Source organism: Populus euphratica, unplaced genomic scaffold (genome assembly GCF_000495115.2).
Source record: "Populus euphratica unplaced genomic scaffold, PopEup_1.0 scaffold210.1, whole genome shotgun sequence".
In the NCBI taxonomy this organism is placed as follows: Eukaryota; Viridiplantae; Streptophyta; class Magnoliopsida; order Malpighiales; family Salicaceae; genus Populus; species Populus euphratica.
In genome coordinates this window covers 49638-70937 of record NW_011500094.1, presented here as the reverse complement: position 1 = coordinate 70937, position 21300 = coordinate 49638, and the positions used below count along the sequence as shown (strand labels likewise).

At 33.2% G+C, this 21300-nt stretch overlaps 3 protein-coding genes across 5 annotated transcripts; 1 reads left to right on the top strand and 2 right to left on the bottom strand.

Annotated features, from left to right (window-relative positions):
- Nucleotides 1-851: 851 nt before the first annotated feature.
- Nucleotides 852-5144, bottom strand: LOC105109208 (ranBP2-type zinc finger protein At1g67325-like). Of its 2 annotated transcripts, none has more exons than XM_011003828.1 (10): nucleotides 5017-5144; nucleotides 4665-4710; nucleotides 4338-4453; nucleotides 3740-4010; nucleotides 3332-3402; nucleotides 2841-2892; nucleotides 2648-2757; nucleotides 2378-2402; nucleotides 2152-2303; nucleotides 852-1018 (listed from the first exon to the last, which is right to left on the bottom strand). In XM_011003828.1, exons 1-10 carry the CDS (start codon nucleotides 5023-5025, stop codon nucleotides 995-997), a joined length of 876 nt encoding a protein of 291 aa, XP_011002130.1. In that variant the 5' UTR covers nucleotides 5026-5144; the 3' UTR covers nucleotides 852-994. The 2 variants fall into 2 exon arrangements, with proteins under 2 accessions (XP_011002130.1, XP_011002131.1); XM_011003829.1 differs by lacking the exon at nucleotides 852-1018 and adding an exon at nucleotides 1461-1876 and having other exon boundaries at nucleotides 5017-5143.
- Nucleotides 5145-11300: 6156 nt separating this feature from the next.
- On the top strand, nucleotides 11301-17174 carry LOC105109207 (uncharacterized). Of its 2 annotated transcripts, XM_011003826.1 has the most exons (8): nucleotides 11301-11668; nucleotides 11975-12040; nucleotides 12133-12256; nucleotides 12888-12964; nucleotides 13066-13566; nucleotides 14396-14926; nucleotides 15501-15713; nucleotides 16613-17174. In XM_011003826.1, exons 3-8 carry the CDS (start codon nucleotides 12145-12147, stop codon nucleotides 16931-16933), a joined length of 1755 nt encoding a protein of 584 aa, XP_011002128.1. In that variant the 5' UTR covers nucleotides 11301-11668; nucleotides 11975-12040; nucleotides 12133-12144; the 3' UTR covers nucleotides 16934-17174. The 2 variants fall into 2 exon arrangements, with proteins under 2 accessions (XP_011002128.1, XP_011002129.1); XM_011003827.1 differs by lacking the exon at nucleotides 11975-12040.
- A 401-nt stretch (nucleotides 17175-17575) lies between these two features.
- On the bottom strand, nucleotides 17576-20793 carry LOC105109206 (non-specific lipid transfer protein GPI-anchored 1-like). The gene is made up of 2 exons (XM_011003825.1): nucleotides 20337-20793; nucleotides 17576-18036 (listed from the first exon to the last, which is right to left on the bottom strand). Exons 1-2 carry the CDS (start codon nucleotides 20683-20685, stop codon nucleotides 17819-17821), a joined length of 567 nt encoding a protein of 188 aa, XP_011002127.1. The 5' UTR covers nucleotides 20686-20793; the 3' UTR covers nucleotides 17576-17818.
- Nucleotides 20794-21300: the final 507 nt, after the last annotated feature.

The window sequence follows — 21300 nt, the reverse complement described above, 5'->3', positions numbered from 1 at the left end:
TCAGGCCTGTCCTTGAATTCATAACGAATGACTGGATTTCTGGAAGTTTAGGGTATCACAAGAGTTTAAAGAACAGTCCTTCCGGATCACCAACCAGCCTAGAATGACAGTAAACACAAGATGGAATCGTGCATCCATCCACACCACAATGAGATTGGCTACCAGTGATGGCATCAAACACGAGAACACGGTCCCTCTAAAGTGGTCCAACCCCATACCATAGGAGCAATTCCAGAAACAAAATGTCTCTTTGGATAGATCAAAAAGGGATAAGAATATGAGCACACTAATGAAAGAAGAAATCGAAGCTAATGAGGGATAAACAAAGTTATGCACCTACGCTAATGCAGATATAATTTCCATCCATGAACCTCAACCTCGTCTAAATTTTATTGGCTATTTGGAACAAAATCATGTGTAAAATTGAATTCAATTCCATGTATGAATTGAATTCAATTGATAAGCTGTTATAAAATACTAACACACATGATTGAATTCGATTGTGCCTATGGAAATTAATTGAATTAACTATCTTGGCTTTTTTGCCCTTAAAATCATTTCTTTTTATTACCAAAAAAATTTCTTTTTTTGGTTACAAGAACGCTTATATTTACCACTTTTTAACTAGGTACATTTATCATCTTTATGTTAATTTTCTAGTCTATCAAGACTCCGGTACATTTATCCCACGTTACAGAAGCTTCCACTGAATTCTCTCCCTTTTTTTTTCTAGAAAGGAATCAAAGTTAGGCTATGTTTATCACAGAAAACAGATCCACCCATTCAAAGTATGGGGTTAGAAAAACCAATACTTACCATAAAGAAAAACCAAAATTCCAGAGGACACGGAGAAAGAGGAAGAGACCATTTACTTACCAAAAGAAGAAAAGGGATAAGTAGTAGTTGAGATGAGAAGTGAGTCCAGAGACACACAATGCTATTATTCTAGTTTTGTGGCCACTCTATGACCTGTTTGCTTCGAGCTTACATTTATTTATAAGATTTGAATCTCTCTTATCTGCAAGGTGTAAGAAGAGATGGTGGGGGTTAGAAAAGGAGAGAAGGAAAGAGACGGGGGTCTGTAAGAAATAGGATTTGTGCTGTTCAGGGTATTTTTGGAATGTTGTTTTTAATGTCAATTGATTACGGTAGCAAATCAGAGGGTCCCCTCTTAGTTTCTTTTGGTCATTTTTTAACAATTGAATTTCATTTGGTATTCAAATCAATACCCTCAAAAGGGTTCCAAACTAAGGAATTGATTTAACCCTTGAAATTGAATTCAATTCCAAGGGTTCCAAACAGCCTGTTAGGTAGTCAAACAAAGCATGTTAAATAGACAGGCTTCCAACAGGTTCAAACATGGTCCTGATAGCCTTAGCACAACAAATAGGGAAGGAATATTGCATGGATTGGAACTACTTAACTATACGACTGGTAGAGACCTAATTAAGTTATCACCATGGAAAACACAGACGCTTCAAACAGAAGCATCTGCTGAAACAAAGAAATTTCAATGGCATAGACACAATTTCATCAAATGAGTAAGAAATATGCAGGCTGAAGTATTCTAAATTCATGGTATCATCCCACTGGAATATATGAATGATTCCAAAAGCATAAATGCCTAACTAATAGAAACCATAACCAACCTGTAGAATCTTAACCAGATTAAGCTATGCATCAAAGGATCCATAAAGACCAGTAGACCACAATACCATTGCTAGTAATACAACTTGACAGACATCATGAGAAGGTATAGTAACTCGACAACCGCTGCAACATGAGGACAACAAGACTGACTTTCAGACACCCATATTGAGCAAAGCTGGACGACAACTCTGGACCTTCTCAACCCTCAAACATGTCCTAGTACTCACTGGAACAGTAGACAATTGCAAATCAATGGTTGCAGAGAGAAAGATAATTGACAATTAATGAGGTACATAGCAAGAACTACATAGAAAGAGATGAATGGGGGAGGAGGGAGAAATGAGGGGGAGGAGGGAGAAATAAGGGGGAGGAGGGAGAAAGAGGCCAAACATCCTTCTCACTGATGATCATTGAATTTGTGAAGAGTACATATGTTATTGATGAGCAAATCAGTTTCAAACAATGAATGGAAATACAATGAAGATGAATCACATAACAAACCTGATCATCCTCATCAGGTGCCGGCGAAGGGGACTTCTTTGACTCAGCTGGTTTCTCAGCCCCACAATTTTGTCTATTGCACTTTGTCCGGAATGGATAGTTTATGTTGTTGCATTTTTCACACTTCCAGCTTCCCTCCGGCATTTTTTGTTCTGAAAGGCAAGAAGCTTGTTAGTATCAATTCAGAATATGAAGCTCACCACGTGCGGGATTTAAAAGGACTTACTGGAATTTTTGTCAGACTTTGCAACCTACAATGGCAAGAAAATATTGAATATTAGACAACTTACCATTATTAAACAAAATAATAAACTAGAAATTACCATTACTAGAAAAAACTACAAACTAAACCAATAATTTAGAATTCCCAGTAATTTTCAAGCTTATCCCAAGTTCAGTGTCCCAAATAGTACAAAGAAATGAGAAAAAAGAAAGGCCACCAAGCACGAAAATAATTGACTGATTCTTCTGTATTTAAGAAGAAAGTAGCACAGACCTGGGACCCTGGCTTTGGAGTATTGCACTTCCTCATGTTACAAACAGTTCTAAAAGAAAAGTTGATGTTCCCACATTTCGGGCATGTCCAGTCATTATCACGTGATGCATCTACAGTGGCATTATAAGAAACAAAGGTTGAAGAACAAAGAAGTTTCACGTTGTTGCTCATACACATCGTAGTAATGACAAACCTGAACCCTTCTTCTGAGATATATCATCTGGGAAAAAACCTGGCCTTGGCCCCTGTAAGAAACAGCATGCACGAATGAATCAAGCACATATCCATAAAAGAAGATTGCTAGAATCTAAAAATACATAAATTGCATTCTCTCTTAAAAACATAATGAACTATGAGTTTACATTTTTATTTATTAGCATTGCTATCTACATACATAGACACAAAATGCTCACCAATTGGCATATAAATAAAGTGAACGTAATATGCTTAAACATGAACTATCAAGTTATATGAATACATGAAAACAAACTATATAAGCCCCTAAAAATTCAAAGAATCGCATATACACAGGAGTATTTTTTGCATTTATGCACACAAATTTTGACATGAAGCAAGGCATCTCAGAAACCAATTAAGCATAATGTAAATCACTGTTTTAAACCCCTAGTCATGTTTCCTAAATTCCACAACTTAGCGAATTAGTAAGAATAATTACTAACGTACCATAGCTGCAGGGCCCATTGGCATACCTAATCCATACCGGTCCATTAGGGGGGGCATTGCATACATCCCACCTGCAGAAAATAAAAAACATTACTTCATAAATGCAACTGAAATTATTCGAAGTACATACATTAATAACCTGCAATAAAGTGCATCTAAATAGACCACTGATTAGAAACAAACAGTGCTTAGAAAGAAAAGACACCAGAAGTTCAATTTATCAAATATAAGGACAGATCATGTACACTATGATACATAAAAACCAGGAAAACAAACAAGGGATCGTGAAAGAACCATTGATAACAAATAGGGAAAAAAAGTCTATTTATTAAATAGGGAAAACTGAAGAAACAAAAACACAAGCCTGATGACAGTTTTATTTTTAAAAAGAAAAACACAATAACATACCATTTCCCATCATAGATCCACCAGAATAAGGAGGTGGTCCTGAAATATGCAACGGTCTATATGGACTGCCACCGGAAAGGCGGCTGCCATAATTGTAATGATAAGCCGAGCCCCCAGTGAATGGAACGTCGTATGGAGGAATAGATGACCCGTTGAAGAGAGAAGAACCATATGGTGGCACACCCATATACATTGAAGAAGGTGCACCAGAACCTAAATAAGGAGCTGATGAATAACCCTGCGGTGCTTGCAGGGGCTTGGCAGCAGATTTCTGGCATCAAGGAAAAAAAGAGCAAATATATAGATTAGAATCCAACACAAACAACAGGAAAGGTCAAACACCATAACAAAACAGTGTGTCACGATGAAGGCTGAACAAGCATAGATTAATCCTATCCCACCCTATCTTTTAGCTCAGGTGGCTAATAGTTTTGACACTGACAACTGGCTACAGACAGCCTTGTGTAAGTCTATCATGTTCGGTTCCTGAAATTACCAGTAATTCCACCTATACCCAATTTCATAACAAGTAAATACCCATCAACACACCAGCAACACTCTATAACAAGTAAAACAGGTCACTGCAATTATGACTCACCGAAATATGATCAGCTGGCCTAGGTTGGGTACAATTACGCATGTTACAAGTAGTCCTAAATGAAAAGTTGACATTGCCACAGCTTGGACAAGTCCAATCATCCTCCCTGCGACTACCTACACGGCAACGAACACAACTCAATTCCAACTCCATAACCAAAAGCAAAACCAGTTGTCCGAATTAGGCATGAAAATGCAATCATTCTACTTGATGGATATGCCCTGTCGCACGTGTTTTCAATTAATATGCATAAAGTCGCAAATCTTAGAAAAGTTAAAAGAAACACTTTCTTGAAAGAAAAAATAGTGATTAATAAGAATTCCGTACCATCAGTTCTTGCACGCTTCGCTGCTGATGAATTTCTGTTGTCCACCTGAAGAATAAAAAAATAACAGTCAAAAACCACTAAACATATCAGATTGAAAAAATTACAAAATTCCATACGGCAATTCGCAATTTAAATGGAATCCAACTCGATATATCTAAAACTGTAAATCCAATTTCTCAAAATTAAGTAATCTTTGGAAAAATTGCAATTTACGAAAACAATAACAAAAAAAATTAGATCCATTGGAGTTCAGCGCAGAAACAAAAAATTAGAGGAAAAAAAAAACTAGTAATCTTTCAATTGATGCGTGAGCAATCGAAAGAAAGAAAAAAGAAAAAAGAAAAGAAGAACCTGAGACATGGCGTGGTAATTGGGTCTTTAGGTTTTTTTCGAGTTTAGAGAGGCTGAAACAAGAGACTGCTTTATTCTGCCCTCCTGTAGAAACTAGAAAGCTAGACAAGAAGTGGGCGTTGCGCGAGAGGGGAACTTTTTCTTCTGTTAAATTAAATTAAATTTAAAAGAAGAAATCCTTGGCATTTCACAATTTAAGTGAAAAAAATAATTATTTTACTTTTCTCTATTCGGGTAATATCATCTTTTACATATGATTTATTAGTTATTATAATAATAATATTTAATTATTATTTCAAAATAAAAAAATGAAAATAGTGAAAATATTGAAGACAGGATAAAAAAATAAGATAGCAACATAATTGTGATCGATACCAGCGCACTAGAATAAAATAATTATTTATATATTATGTTTAATTATAGCTAATAAAATAAAATAAAATATTAAAAAAATTATTTTATCATTAATATATATTATTATCAAATTTATACATTTAAAAAATAATTATTTTTATTTTTTAACTTTAATTCATATCAAATATTGAAATTAAAGATATTATAATAATTATAACTATAAAATCATGATTGGTTTAATAGGTTGATTGAAAATTAAGTTGACTGAGAATCAGGTCGATTCAAAACCTAAATTTATTTGAATTTAAAAAAAAAAACTAAAAAAATAATTAACTCAGTTTGAATTTATTAAAAACCAAATTCAATTTGGGATAAATCATGGGTTAAAAAATTTGTTTTTTTTTGAAAAAAAATGGTTAAAAAATGTGCTTCATTGAAAAAAATAGATCAATTGGGTTGACCTTCCTGGTCCTTAACCTGACTCTTGTCCTAGGATGACTCTAAAACCAGGTTTTAAAACTATTATAATAATTATTTTATATATATGTTGATTTAGATTAACTCGGTTTGACTTACCCAGCCCGTAACCCAAACCTTGCTCTAGTTAACCCTTAGGTTGAGTTTTAAAATTATGACAATAAAAAAAAATTATTTTTATACTGACCCGAGTAAACTCATATTAACTCTTCTAATCTGTAGCTTGAGTCTTGTCTTTGATTAATCCTTGAATCTGATTTTAAAAATATAATAATAAATATTTTTATTCTTATGTTAACTCTTTGAATACATGACAATGAGTTCACCATGGGTTAACCATTGAATTGGTTTTAAAATTATAATAATAGTTATTTTTATTATTATGTTGATATTGGTCAACAATCAACTTCACATGTGACCCGACCTTGCCTCAGATTAACCCTCAAGTTGAATTTTTAAATTACAATAATAATTATTTTTATTTTTATATTGATTTTGATCAATTTGAGTTTACTCAATCTATGACTCGAGCTTTATCTCGGATCAACTTCTAGGCTGGATTTTAAAACTATTATAATAACTATTTTTATTATTGTATATTTTAGTTTAAAAATTATAAAATCAAGAATTTTTTATAATGATATTTTAGAAATAAAAAATATATTGTTTCTTGATATCTTATGTTTTGAAAATAAAAAAATTCACTTTAAAATTATATTAGAGGCATATTTATTTTTTTATTTTTATTTTTATCTTTTTAATCTCTTTTTTTTCACTATTCTCGTCTTTTCTATCCCAAAATAAGAACCAAATGCGACCTCTAATGAATTGAATGAGACAAATCAATCTTTCCAGGTTGTTTACATGTTAAAATTACATAATTATTCTTAAAAAAAAAAAAAACTATTAAACTTTGGTTGATGGGCTTCTTTGTCTCTTTTTTTTTTCTTCAAGCATGATAAAATTATTGCATTACTTTTAAAAATAAAAACTATTAAGCTTGTTTTTAAGGATTTTTAATATTTTTTATCTGTTTTTTTTATATAATCAAGTTGATATAATTTAATATTTTAATAAATATAAAATATTATTTAAAAATAAAAAATAGTTGGTCCATGAAATACAAGCGTTAATGAATGAGAGATAATCATACCACCTGGATTGTGTACAAGGCATCTTTCACTACCATAACAATGATTTTCTAAGCAGCATTCGAATCTCCCTAATACCATCTCTATTATACGCAACACACATAGCCAATGAATCTTCAGTTTAGTGCCAGTGTCATTTTTTTTCCTTTTAATTTTTTTATTTTCATCTTGTTTTTTCACTCGAGCCTTTGGTTTCTTAAGGCAACGCTTTAATTTTTTTTTTTTATCTAAATTTGATATATATTATTTTAATTATTATTTATTTTATGTAAAATAATCTATAAAATTATTTTTTTACTCTTTAATTCACCTATCATATTTTATTATTGTTATCTTAATCACTGTTTTTTTTTGCTTTTATCTTTTTCTTAATTTATTTTATTTTTTAACTTTATCCTTTAATATTTTATTTTTATTATAGATTTAATCATCATTTTTTTAATTATAATATTTTGTTTTTTATATGTTTATTTTATTTTTTAATTTTGTTGTCTATTTTTAATTTTATTTATTTTTTATACCATATTTTATTCTTATTTCTTGTATTACTATTGGTTTTTTTAATTTTAGATTATTGATAATTTTACTTTGTATTTTGTCAAGTTTGTATTCTATTCAAAAATTTGATTTAATGTCTAAAATCACTAGTTTTAAAGATTGACATGATTAAACTTTGATTTTATTTTCTAGTTTTTTTTTAAATTGATTTTTTAAAGTAGCTTGCTATTAGCATGGATGGTGAAAATAATATTTTTTTATGATTCTTAGAATCTACCAAGATTAAGTCTCGATGTCTTCTTATATTTAGCAACAACTACTTTGCTTGTGTTAGTTTGTGCTATTAAAATAAACATATTAAATATTTAGATTGTTTGGTAATGAATATTATAAGTAAAATAATTTAATTATTCTATAATCTATTACTATGCTGTTTTAATTCGGATTACTGATAAGGAAATAGCTTAAATTAGAGTGTTTTTATAGAGAATTAAAATAAATTACTTGAAAACATGGATACCATTACCAGTAAAATGAACAATCATGTTTAAATAGATACTACAAAAAGCTCCCCTTATGTGTTATAAAATTACATGGACCGTTAAAAAATTGATAGAAACTCTATGGTATCTAAGTAAATATTACAAAAACTCCCTCTTTTTTTATAGTCTAAAATACCTCTAGTATTTTAAAAATCACCCCCTTAACATTAAAGGCAGGTAAAGAGAATTAAAACATTACATTTTTTTCGAGTAGATGGAAACACTACTTGATTTGATTAAAACTTACGCGTGCACTGCTGTATTTTTGTGTTTTAAGTCTTTTTTAGCCATAGAATCATTGTTAACACTTTAAATATTACCTTATAAAACAACACATCTTTGATGTTTACATGATAACATTTATTTTCACTCAAACATTTGATTTTTATTACATTTCAACGGTAAAACGAAGTACAGTAACAACTGGATTTTTTTTTTTATAATATACTATTGATCGAATAATTTATTTTTAACTTTGAAAAAAACCAATGCATATTAAAAGAAAAAATTTAAAAAATTTGTGATAGTAACATATTAAATAACATATTTTTTTAAAAAATATTAAAATAATGACACACTAAAATAATTTAGACCACTCATGATTAATCTACGAAACTTACAATATATGAAATGATATTGTGATAACCCCATAAAATCCAAATAAAAAAAAATAAAGAGCCAAATTCTAGTAAACAAAAATATCAAGAAGTTGACATGTGATGCAACAATTAATTTAATTCAAACAAAAAAAATATTATTTTTATAAAAAAATAGGTTAAATGAAAAAACTAATGACAAATAAAAAAATTTAAGATAACATGAATCACTTTTAAATAGTGAAAGATTCTATATAAAACAAATAAAAATAGATATTAATGTGTATTAATTTTTTAAATTTATAACTCAAGTTATTAGACTAAAAACACTATATATGAAAAAACTGTGAAGCCCAACATTTACCAAATCAAACATTAAATGATGAAATCATAAAAAATTATATAAACTGATTAAAAATAAAAATCAAAATAATGAGAATAAAAATTAAAATAATTGTTTTTGACAGAAATCACAAATTTTCAATAGAATGATGAAATTGAAAAAAAAATAACCTTAATAAAAAAAAATAAGAGTAAGATTAAAAAAACAATATACTATAAATTTAGATAAAATAATAAAATTGAAAGCTTACAAAACAAAATAGCTAGTAAAAAAATTCATAAATAAAAAAGATTTAAATTGAAGAAAAAAATTATAAACAACCGAGAATAAATGATAAAATTGAAATAAATAAATTTTTATAAAAGAATTAAAAGTCAAAAATAAAAATAAAAAAATAAAAATTAGAGTTAAAACGTAAGTAGAAAGGAGGACTAACCTAATTTTTTCAAGAGAAAAGAAAGAAAAAGTACGTAAAAAAATATTATTGGTAATAAACCATCCTGCCAACACCACACGTGCCAGGCCAAGAGAGCTTGGCAGCGCTTCTAAAAACATGGCAAGAAGGCATTCTTCGCTGTTGAAATGTGTCTCACATGTCATTAGAAGTGCACATCTACCTCCCACATGATGACACATAAGCATCAACAACTTCCACACACACTAAAATACCATATTGCCTATATGATCGCATGATAATTATATATAAAAAAACTAGAGTGAAAGGAAGAATTAGCCACCAGAGGCAAGTCTTAATTTTTTTTTAATCCAGGGGTAATAAAATCAATTTACCTTGCTAATTATAGTAAAAATTTTAAAAGGCTCTTAGACCTGAGCTAATGGTTTTTTTCCAGGGCAACAAGTTAATTACACCGTGCAAAAAAATGTAAAACAATTGAGATGCCCCCGATCATTACTCTAATAACAAATGAGTCATGTCAAAAAAAAAAAAAACTAGTTAAACCTTAGTGAGATTTTATTAAATGAAAGGGGAAAAATAATTTTATTATTCAAATCCAAGTAAATCAATGCATTTTCATGTCTTTTATGTGTTTTTACTAATATTTAAAAATATTTGGGGGTGTGATAATAATTATTTTTCAAAATATTTTTCACTTGAATATATATATATATATTTAAAAAAATAATTTTGAATACATGAAAACAATTTAAAAACACAAAAAATAATTTGAACAAGTAAAAAATAAATAAAAATATTATTTTTTAAATATAAAAATAAACCAACACTAGAGCTCCAAAGAAGACCATTAACTTTTGCCTAAAAAAAATAAAATCAGAAAATAAATAACTTCTTTGCGTGAATAGTTAACTAAGATGACGGTTTTTTTTTTCTTTCGGAAAATAGATCACACTAGTCGTATAATCTTAGATAATATTTGACATTTTAGTCCCCTGGTTTAAATTTCTTCTTTGGTGGAGCTTCATATTTCGCACGGTTTTCTTTATTAAAAACAAAGCCTTTTACTGCATAGGACCTATTGGTCACGAAGCTAAATCTTAATTCAATTAGTTTCCCTACTTTAAATTGATTTCTCTACCACTGTACATGGCAATGAATTATATTTATTTACGCGGCAAATGCCTCAATTCAAAATGTGGTTTAAAATAAAAAATATCATTTTTGATTATTTTTTCATTTGAATTATAGTTTAAAACGCCACATACAGTTTTCTAGCAGGCCACAACTACTCTTTCAGTGGTAAAACGGTGATTACAATGATATTAATGTAAATAATAAGGCGTGGTGGTAAATTGGAGACAAGAGGGAGACAATGAAGAGCAACTGTGAAGATTGTGACTAAGCAACAAACATTATAATAATATAATGAATGAGAAAATCATTAATACGTGAAGAAATAAATCGTAGCAACAACACCTAGAGATAAATGCTAAGTGGATATAGAAATGTACGGAAATGATATGGTTGAATTTTTTCTCCGTCTATATATTAATTATCAAATGTAATTATATAAAAATCTTTAAAAAACTGATTATCCACTATAATCAATTTAACATTTATTATATTAAATTACGATCACAAACAAATTTGATCTCAAACACCTTTTCTCAATTAAAAATAATGTTGCAAGAATTGAGCACTTCTATTTAAACGAAAGTTCTTCCTTACCATCAACGAAAACTGCAATATTGCGAATTTCTGTCTTTTTTTTTAATTTTCTTTTGTTTTCATGAAAATCCCTTGTAATTTTCTTTTTAAAAGTCCACGTTGTTCTTTAACGAAAAAGAAAAGAAAAGGAAAAAAGGAAAAAAAAGCTAGTCTAAATAAACGTAGAATAGGGCAAGACGGTGAGAATGAAGAGCAGGTGGACGAGTAAGGACGAGCCAACTGGGCAGCGAAAATGTGAAAGTTGCAGTTATCACGTATTCTAAACAATACACACACCATATCTCAATCGGCTGCGGCGTGGCGCGTCCTCTCACCTCCAGTACCCCAAAAACACACTACTACTGCTGCTACCTTGCTTCTAATTTCTATCGACTTTCTCTCTCTCTCTCTGTCTCTCTCTTTCTCTACCCTAAAACCACCGCTTTTTCTCTCCTCACTCACCCGCTCACTGCCAAACACCAAACCACACTCCACCAAACACACAAACACAGTGAGCAAAGCAGCCACTGCCGTAATCGATGATCGGTTAGCATCATCATCCACTGGTATGCTAATTATAACCGATTGTTTCTTTTAGTTTTAACTGATTTTCTGCTTCTCTCGGGGTGGTTGAATTAGAGAAGTAACGCACTGCCGTTTCGTTTTTTTTCATTTTTTGGAAGGAAACATTTTATTTTTAAATCAAAAGGAAAGCAAACGAGTTGTGTTGATGAAAAATCTAAGACGATCATGGACAATATTTCTTTAATTTCTAACACTATTAATCATGAAATTGGGAGCATTCCTTAACTCTAGCAAACTCTTGCATGTTTTGGGTCGCCGTCTACATATGCAATTTATGTTTATTTTAGGAACTGCTGAAGCTTCGAATAATTTTAAAATAGAAATCTGCTGGTCCAAACACGTTGAAGGATCAGGTAATTGCCAGTGCATTCCGAGTATAATCCACGTTGTTGATGTTTATGTTATTCTCGTGTGTGATGACTAATTTTTTGGAATTTATTGTCAGCCTTCTCTTGCTATGGATGAAAATGTGGTTGATCCTAGCAAGGTTGCTATTAGCGCTGGTCCTTTGAGAGTTGATGCTTCAAATAATGCATCTCCTTCCCGGATACAGTCAGTCCACCGCGGAGGTTAGTTATTTATACTTGGATGCAAACATAAGAGAGCAGGATGCATCGGATTATTGTTTTCGTGTTAGACATGCAATCTAAAAGGTGCATTTTCGTTGACTGGTGGGTCAAAATGTGAATTCGGGTTATGTAATTATCTGATGTCTATTATTTTTTGAGATGATGACGGTGGGGCATTTCTCCATTTCGATTGACATTTGTGCTCATGGTTCTTGATTTGTCAAAAGCTTGATCTCTTTTTATCTATTGAACTTTAAATGTAATTAACATCAACTAGATACAAGGTCAATATTAATTACCTGCTTCAGATATTGTTGTATTGCTTCAAATAATTAAATACTTGCTTCAGGTATGATAACCGAGAAGTTTTCAAAATAGCGGTATTGTTGTGGTTTCAATAGATTTGTCTGCAGAATGTTATGATAGATCTCCCCCTTTTAAATGTAAATGGTTCTTGTTCCATTATGATTGTGTATATTATGAATGAGTGGTCCACTCATCAGTGATCAGCTGTGTAGGATCATGTTCACCAGGGCATCGTGTGTTAGCATGGAGCACTAGAATCATATATATATGGCAAAACAGCTATGTTTCTTATTTTCCTGACATCATACTTTGTGATGTCACTCAGGTTATGGCAATATGATTGGCAGACTGGGCACATGTTTTCCAGATACCAATGTTGAGTGCTTGGAAAATGGTTCTCATGTAACAATATTTCCTTGCCCTCACTCCTCCAATTCCACTTCTGTTCCCATCCCTCAGTAGTTCTTAGGTGATGGACTGGTTTTCTTTTAAATTTGATGCAGGGCATCTACAATGATTCTTCATCTCTTCCATTCCATGGCCACCCTCAAATGCAACAAAGATCACTTGGCCCGTTCATGCCAGTGCTGCCTTCTATTAGTGGTCATGGCCGGTTATATAATGCACGAGAGCTGCCTAACTCGGATCCACGTTATCACCAGCACCTTGTTTCACAAAACATTTCATATGTTGCCGCACAAGACCCATTCTCTCGAACTAAATTGCCAGACAACATTGAGCTGCCAGGTGATGACAACAGAATGGGGCCTATGCCAAGTTACCTGCCTCCGCCAGGATCTTTGGGTGGTGGAAGCAGCTTTTCTCGACACTCTGGTGGTTTTAAATTCTTGCAGCAAGGGTTTGAGGGAATTGAAAGTGGTGAATTGTGGGCAGATTGGTCAAAACCCTCAAACGGGAAGAGTACATTGGTGCATTTTTCATCACAAGCAGCTTCTCCAAAGCAAATCGGTTCAGTAGGTTTGTCTGCGAATCATTGTGGAATGGTTAGTTTTCTAATCTATGACCAGCTTTTCCCCTTATAAAGAAAGAAAAATAACAGAAAGCAAGCATTCTTTTTTGAGAATTGGAAGGTTTATGATTTGCTTCAAGGTTTTTAATCTTGAATGGACATTTCTATATAGTGCATATAAAAATTGTGGTTCTTTATCGAGCTTAGGGATCTCCAAGTCATTACTTCTGTTACATGTTTCAAATATGCCATTGCTGCACTTTTGTTTGTTCTGGTGCCTATTTAGAGGCAAAAATCTGATTTTTTTTGAGGAAATCTGCCATTATGACTAAATAAAGAAGACAGTCTTACACACGCACTCATTCTCTAGATACTTTATCGAGGGTTCATTATCTGATAATGATAAGAGGGGTTGGCTAGAACTGGTGGTTTAGGAGTTTGAGCCTATTTTATCATTATTTAGGAATTGCTTATCATATTTAGAAAAATAATTTTTTTTTTCTCTTGTCTAGTAGTAATTAGAAGAATCAGTTAATTTCCTAATTTTAGTCAGGAATCTTTGGGGCGACTATTTAAGCAAACTTGCACATTTTAGTCTGCATTTGGGCATGCTGCTGTTTATACTGTCATCTCACATGTAGTAGAGATGTACTGTAAATTCAAAGGCACTGTCCTGACTGTGGAGTCTTATGATTCTGATATGTCCTTGCATTTGTGATTCTCTTATCAATTGATTCTGAGAAGTATTGCTGTCTAGTGGAGCACTAGAGATCAATAAGCTTTGTTCTGGGTGCTTCTTTGTGCCTGATTGAACTATGTTTTTCTGGTTTTAAGATTATTGTCTAACAAAGATATTTTTGCAGGTTTCTCAACGAAAAGAATTGTTTTATGGGCTTGGATCTCATCAAATTCCCAGCTATAAATGTGTTCCTCAAGGTCTTAACGATCGAGATTTAGGGTATGATGTTTTGCGCTCTTCCATTTTTGGAACAAATGGTCGAAACTGGCCAACACGTCATGAAGGAAGACAGGGGGGGAGGTGCAATGACTTTTCATGCAGCTGTACTATTGCACTTGATACACTAAGTGAGCGAAATAGGGGACCTAGGGCATTCAAGCCTAGGAGTCAGGCAACAGAAAATGCTTCTGTAGTTGATAATCACCAGAAGGCAGTTGCTGATGTTCATTGTGAATCTCACAACCAAGTGGATTTTGCTACTGATTATAAGGATGCAAAGTTCTTTGTCATAAAATCGTACAGTGAAGATAATGTTCATAAGAGTATAAAGTATGGTGTTTGGGCAAGTACTCCGAATGGCAACAAGAAATTAGATGCTGCTTATCGTGAAGCAAAGGAAAATCTCGGGACATGCCCGATCTTTCTGTTGTTTTCAGTAATTAACTTAATCTTCAGTGCATGTGTTTTATAATTGGAAGTAACGGTGATTTCACCCAATTTGGAATAATTTGACTAAGCTGCTAGAAACATTAAGAACTGAGAATGTGAAATGGAGGCGATGTCATGTGAAGGATGGTGGAGCTGAGATAGATATTTCGTTGCCAAAATTCTTCTAGAACATGATCCATGTTTTATGTGCCTATCTTAGGGCATTGTGTTGTTTCACTCTTGAAGTTGGCTGGTGGCACTTGAGAATCTAGAAAATGCCTTGATTTATGGCACAGACAAGAAAATTTTTTACTCACAATTCAGTGGTCTTAACATGACTTTAATGCATTTACTTTTGCTGATTACTGTTTTATAGAAGCAAAAAGATCCGTGAGGTTGTTTAACAATCTCTAAATCTTCTTTATTAGGTGTTAATCTTCATGATGCCATTGGTTCTCTGGCTATCTATTTCATGACCTATTATGCTCGTTCATTATCAAACTTGTGTCATCTGGAGATTTATGACCACTGTGTTACTCACTGAAACATGATATGTTTATACAATGTACCGTCACATACAGGTGAATGCCAGTGCACAGTTCTGTGGAGTGGCCGAGATGGTTGGACCTGTGGACTTTGACAAGAATGTGGATTTCTGGCAACAGGATAAGTGGTCTGGGCAGTTTCCTGTGAAGTGGCATATTATTAAAGATGTCCCCAACAGTCAGTTTCGTCACATTGTGCTGGAAAACAATGACAACAAGCCAGTTACTAACAGTAGAGATACTCAAGAGGTGACAGTTCCTTCGGTTTTCATAACATTGATAATTATTTGCATGCACTATGCAACTTCAGTTCTACAGGTGTCCACACGTTTGAATTATCTTGGTATCATTTACCCTGGTTATATTATTGAATGCATAGGCTGCCTAGATGTATTGAGCTGGATTTGGGGCTTTGCTATTATCTGCTTCATGCCTATAAGAAATATTGCATGATATCCCGCAGTCATCTCCATGACTGGTAATGCTACTAAATGTAGATATTTTTCTTTTGAACAGTACACTATACTGGATGGCTGTTTTAGGGCTTCCAAGGTTGTGTACTTTTTATAGTGATGAACAGTGGCAACTTTGTTAGTCTTAGCCATTACAGTTTTGGCTTCCATATGCATGCGTATTGCTCATCTTGAAACAAGTCAAGGCCAGGGAAGGATGTCCTTTTGAATTAATGAAGGACATTATTTGCATGAAATATAGATATATTCTGGTATAAACTGGGGGGGCACCTCTATTTTGTTGTGTTTCCTTGAAAAACAAGTTTTTGGGCTGTAACTTGTAAATGAGTGGATGTCTAACACCCACTGTTTTTTTTAATAATATTATTGGAACAAGAAAAATGTACAGGAACAACTGGTGATAAACCTGACATCTGTCAAATTGTGTGCAGTTTATTAAGCTTGATGTGTACTGTGTTGCGTGATTAAGGAATGCAAACAGAAAGCTTTCACTATGAAAGCTCTAGTGTTCTTTCCAAGTGAAACTGCAGTTTGGCATTTGGCATTTGGCATCATCAAGTTATTCTCTCCCCCTGTTTTTCAAGGAGTATACTAGGGCAGATTCTTTGATTGCTTGCTGTCAAGACACATTTCTCATGAAACATGTTATCTTATACTGGACCCACATAATTGCAGGTGGAGCTGGAACAGGGTGCTGAGATGTTAGGCATATTTAAAAACTATGAAAGCCATTCTTCTATCCTAGATGATTTTCAATTTTATGAAGAGAGGCAGAAAGTTATGCAGGTGAGGAAATCCAGGCCACAAGCAAGCATGGTTTCTGCTCCGGTGGTTGGAGTCAGTGAACGAAATCCTGTTCCATTTTCTAACGACTTGATAAAGAAAATGTCAAAGAGCTTTGCTGAAGCTGTTTTGCTGAAGGAGGATGAAAGAGTGCATCCCCGCTCACATCTGCTGCAAGATGTGATGGGAGCTGAACCTGAAAAACGAAGCTGACAATAACAGTGGCATCAAATTATTCAGTCTGGCAAGGAATTTTAGGTGTTTTGAGCTGGGAAGTTTTGAACTTGACAGTATACAAACCCCCCCCCCCACCTCCATTTTGCTTGAAATATTTTCCTTTTTCTTTTTTTTTTGTTGTTCATATTTAAATGATTTGGATTGTTTCACAAGGTTGACGAGGATGATTGGTCTTTAGCAGCGGAGTATATTTAATGACTCGCATATTGTTCTGAGCCGCTACTTGCTAGATAGTTTTTTCTTCGGCTTTCAGAACCCTAAAACAATTTCTCTTGCAAAACATATATGTGTGTGTTTTAAAAAAAGTACTTTTAAAAAACACCATAAAAAAATTGTTTCTTAGGATCATCAGAAGCTATCATTCTAGAAGAGGGCAAAGCTAGATTTCTTTAGTACAAGAGAAGATTTCCTTCACATTTCCCGATCTGTCGCCATCTTTCGAACGAAATATTGTTTAAACGAGAAGCATGCTTCTGGAACTACAGTTACCTGACTCCAGGTGATTGGGTTAGTGGATCTCGTGTGTTAACAAGTGTATCTGTTTAATTACTTTAATTAATTATCGCGCAAGACAAACCCATCGGCACAGGCCATTACTACGGTCAAGCATGTGAGAGCCGGAGCGCATATACACATTTCGATAGCAAAGCAAAATAGCCAGCGACAAATGTTTAGAACCCTGAAATTAAAACATGAAGCTCGTAGATAATAGCCTCGATAGCTAACTTGAAGCTGAGAACAAGTGCAGGCGACAAGATTACAACAACAACTTGCAAAGAGAATACGGAGAAATCATGAAAATTCAAAAGACAAACTAAAACAAGATTCAGTTTTCATTGTTTCCATTCAGTGTTGTCCACCCTAAACCTGGAACATAAAGGCAGACCCAGCAGGGAAAGCAAATACGAAGATGGCTGCAACAATCATCAATAGACCTGCAAGGGTAGGTCTCTGCTGGATTCCACTGGAATCACCACCTTGTGACTTTCCTGTTCCTGTTGATGCAGCCGTAGTTGCTGATGTTGAAGCATTTGTGAAAATAGCAGCGGCTGCAGAGCCAGGAGATAGACCTAGAAGCTCTGTTCATTGGCAGGTACAATACAAAGTCAGAAACGGCACAAGACTTGTGCACTAGCTGCGTTGATACTACTATTATTATTATTTATAAATGTATCTCATTTTTTAATAAAAAAATTTAAATTTTCAAGTGTTGTGTAATTTGCCTCATGGAGTTCCTCTAGTATCAATTTGAAAATAATAATTTTTATTTAAAATTATTTTAACTCAATAATTTAAATTTTTAGATAAAATTTAAAGATATAATTTATATTATTTTTTAAAATACCTTTTCAAATAAAAGCATTTTAAACTTAAAATATATACAAAATCACTCTATATGTACCTAGAAGCTCTGTTCATTGACAGACACAATATAAAGTCAAAAACAACACAAGACTTGTGCATTAAATATTATTTACATTACTACTAATATTACTATTTAGAGATGGATCTCATTTTTTAACAAAAAAATTCAAATTTTCAAGTGTTATGAATACTACTACTTGGAGATGCATCTCATTTTTTAACAAAGAAATTCAAATTTCCAAGTGTCATGTATCACAAAGTTTGTGTGCTTCGCCGCATGTAGTTTCTCGAATGCTATGAAGTATCAATTTAGGGACAATAATTTTTATCAAAAATCATTTCAGTCTATAGTTTAAACCATTAAGTGAGATTCTAAGATATAATTTATATTATTTTTTAACATATTTTTTCAATTAAAAGCACTTTAAGCTTAAAACATATATAGACTCCCATTGCCTGTATTTAATTTTATGAAATAAATAAGGATAGTAAGATTCGATTTCGTAATTACTTAGTTATCAAAACTTTGATATCATGTCAAAGAACTATCTTAATTTAATAACTTAAGTTATTAAATGAAGTTTTAAAATATAATTTATATTATTTTTTAATAGTTTTAATTATCTATTTTTGAGAGAGAGAGAGAGAAACCAATAAAAACAAAAACTCCACATAGATGGAATTTTTCAGATTGATTGCATTGAATATTTGATGCAGACTATCCTTTCTAAGAACCTAAAAAAAATAAACATACTCTCTCTTTTTCACTCTATTCTGTTTTGTTGAGAGTTTTGTTCGAATTGGGAGGAGGTGTCCAATACACCCCTTCTATAATAATTTTGTGGCAATTCAATCTATACAAAAAACAAATAAGGATATCATTGGCATTTCAAACATAAAATTGGTAGCCGGATCATATGATGCATGTATATGTAGTGGTGTTTTTTAAAATATTTTTTATTTAAAAATTTATTAAAGTAATAATTTTTTTAAAATATATATTTTTAATATTAAAATATCTAAAAATATAAAATAAAAATTTTTCCCCCATGAAATACCTGTTCAAAACACAATTTCAAACGGCTCCTCACACAACATGCAAATTCAAAAGCATATCTATTTATAGTTGGATCATCATAACTTTTCGTGGACCCAGTAGCGGAGGGAGGGGGGGTGGCTGGCAGGGGCCGGGGATTTATCTCCTTTTAATTTTTTTTTCCAACTCCGCCCCTGCGTGGACCGCCAAGAATTAACCATACAAGACATGTAGCCGCATGAAAACAAGTTCAGGCAATTCATATGATGTTCTTCTTTGCCTTTCATGTCCTGGGGACCGAAAAATTAATAGCATCGTTGAAAGGATAGCTAGGCAGATCATAAAATGAGAGCTCATGTTAATTAGTTAAGAAAATACTTTATAAACGCAACTGACCTATCTTCTTTCTTCTTTTTTCCATCGACAAGAGAACCTTACGATCGAGTCGGTGCTCGCTCAAGCACAAGTCCCGAGAGCTTCTGACTCCCGTTCACACTATAATTTTATTACCTAAGCCGGAATTTCATTATTGAAGAATAAAGGTCAAATATTGACTGCTACAGAGAAAGTACAGTGGTAGCAACTGCTTTTCTTCTTCTTCTTTTAATTCTATTTTTTCATTTGTTTTCTAGAGCTAATTTTCAACCTCTTTAATTTTTCGCTTTGGTTTTACTTTTTATGATTGTGTGTTTGTTTGTTATTGCCGTGGAGAAATCCTGAAGAAGCTTTGATGGGGTGTTACTCTTTGGTTGCATGCATCTAGGGTTGCCTAGGGACTAACCTGGATGTTTCTCTAGCCACAAATCTAACATCAAAGAACGATTAACATCTATCGCAGTTTCTTTGTTCAGAATTATACAGTGAATTGGAATGAAACTAATGGAAATTAAACAAAGCTAGATTAGCTCTAACACCAAACACCACCACCACCACAAAGAGCATGAAATAAATGGGTGAGAGAGAGGGAGAAGCACTCACTGGGGCAGAAACTAAGACTGGCATTCTGCAACTGGCAAACAGTAGGGAGCTGAAGCAACTTAGCCTCCTGAATACCCAAGTTCTTGAACTGTGCACTACCATTATGTGCTTGTTGCATGATAAAACACAAGCATTTCGGTTCGCTATCTTTTATGCCCTGCACTGCACTGCAGCAATCTTTCGTGGGTGTGTTCGCTTTCCCTGTAGCATAGTTCAAGCAACCCATAACCTTCTGGAAGTCACTGCTACACTCCTCAGACAAACCATCCCCATCAACAGCCCTAAAAACTGATGCACTAGAAGCAAAGAACAGCAACACACCCAGCAAAGAAAGGGACTGGCTCCTCATCTTTGATAATCTTGACGAAAGAAAATCTCTTGGGCTATGAGGAGATAGAAATATACCAGGAAGACTTTAGTATACAACAAAAAGATAACAGGAGGGGTGATGATACTGAACTGCATTTAATAAAGGTGCTTAGCGTTATTTAATGGGGTAGCATGGTTGTGGGATCTGGGCCGTTGAAGTTAGAGAGGGCCCATGTCGTTAGAAATGACGGTGGGATATGCAGACGGGACTTGTCCAGTGAATGAGCATGCAATGAAAGGGTTTTAGAATTAATGGTGACCCATTAGGGCAGTTGAGCTGCAATTAAGCTCCTGGATTGCGGTTGGGGTTGGGGTTGTTGTCAGTTATGCAGGTGGAGAGCAACTTCGCCGACACCACATCACGTGGCAAGAAACTACCATGGTGGCACAGCTGGGATGCAGTCATGATATGTGAACCCAACGGTCTAGGGTTCGTCTCGCTGTCTGTTTCTGATTATTAATAATACCAAGAATCCTGTCCATTGATGGATAAATTTGTTGTCTCTTATTTCCTTGAACTTCGAACAAGCGGAAAAGATGACATGAATGGTTCAAAACTCAACAAAAGCGTCTGTCAATTGCAATGGTTTTGGGC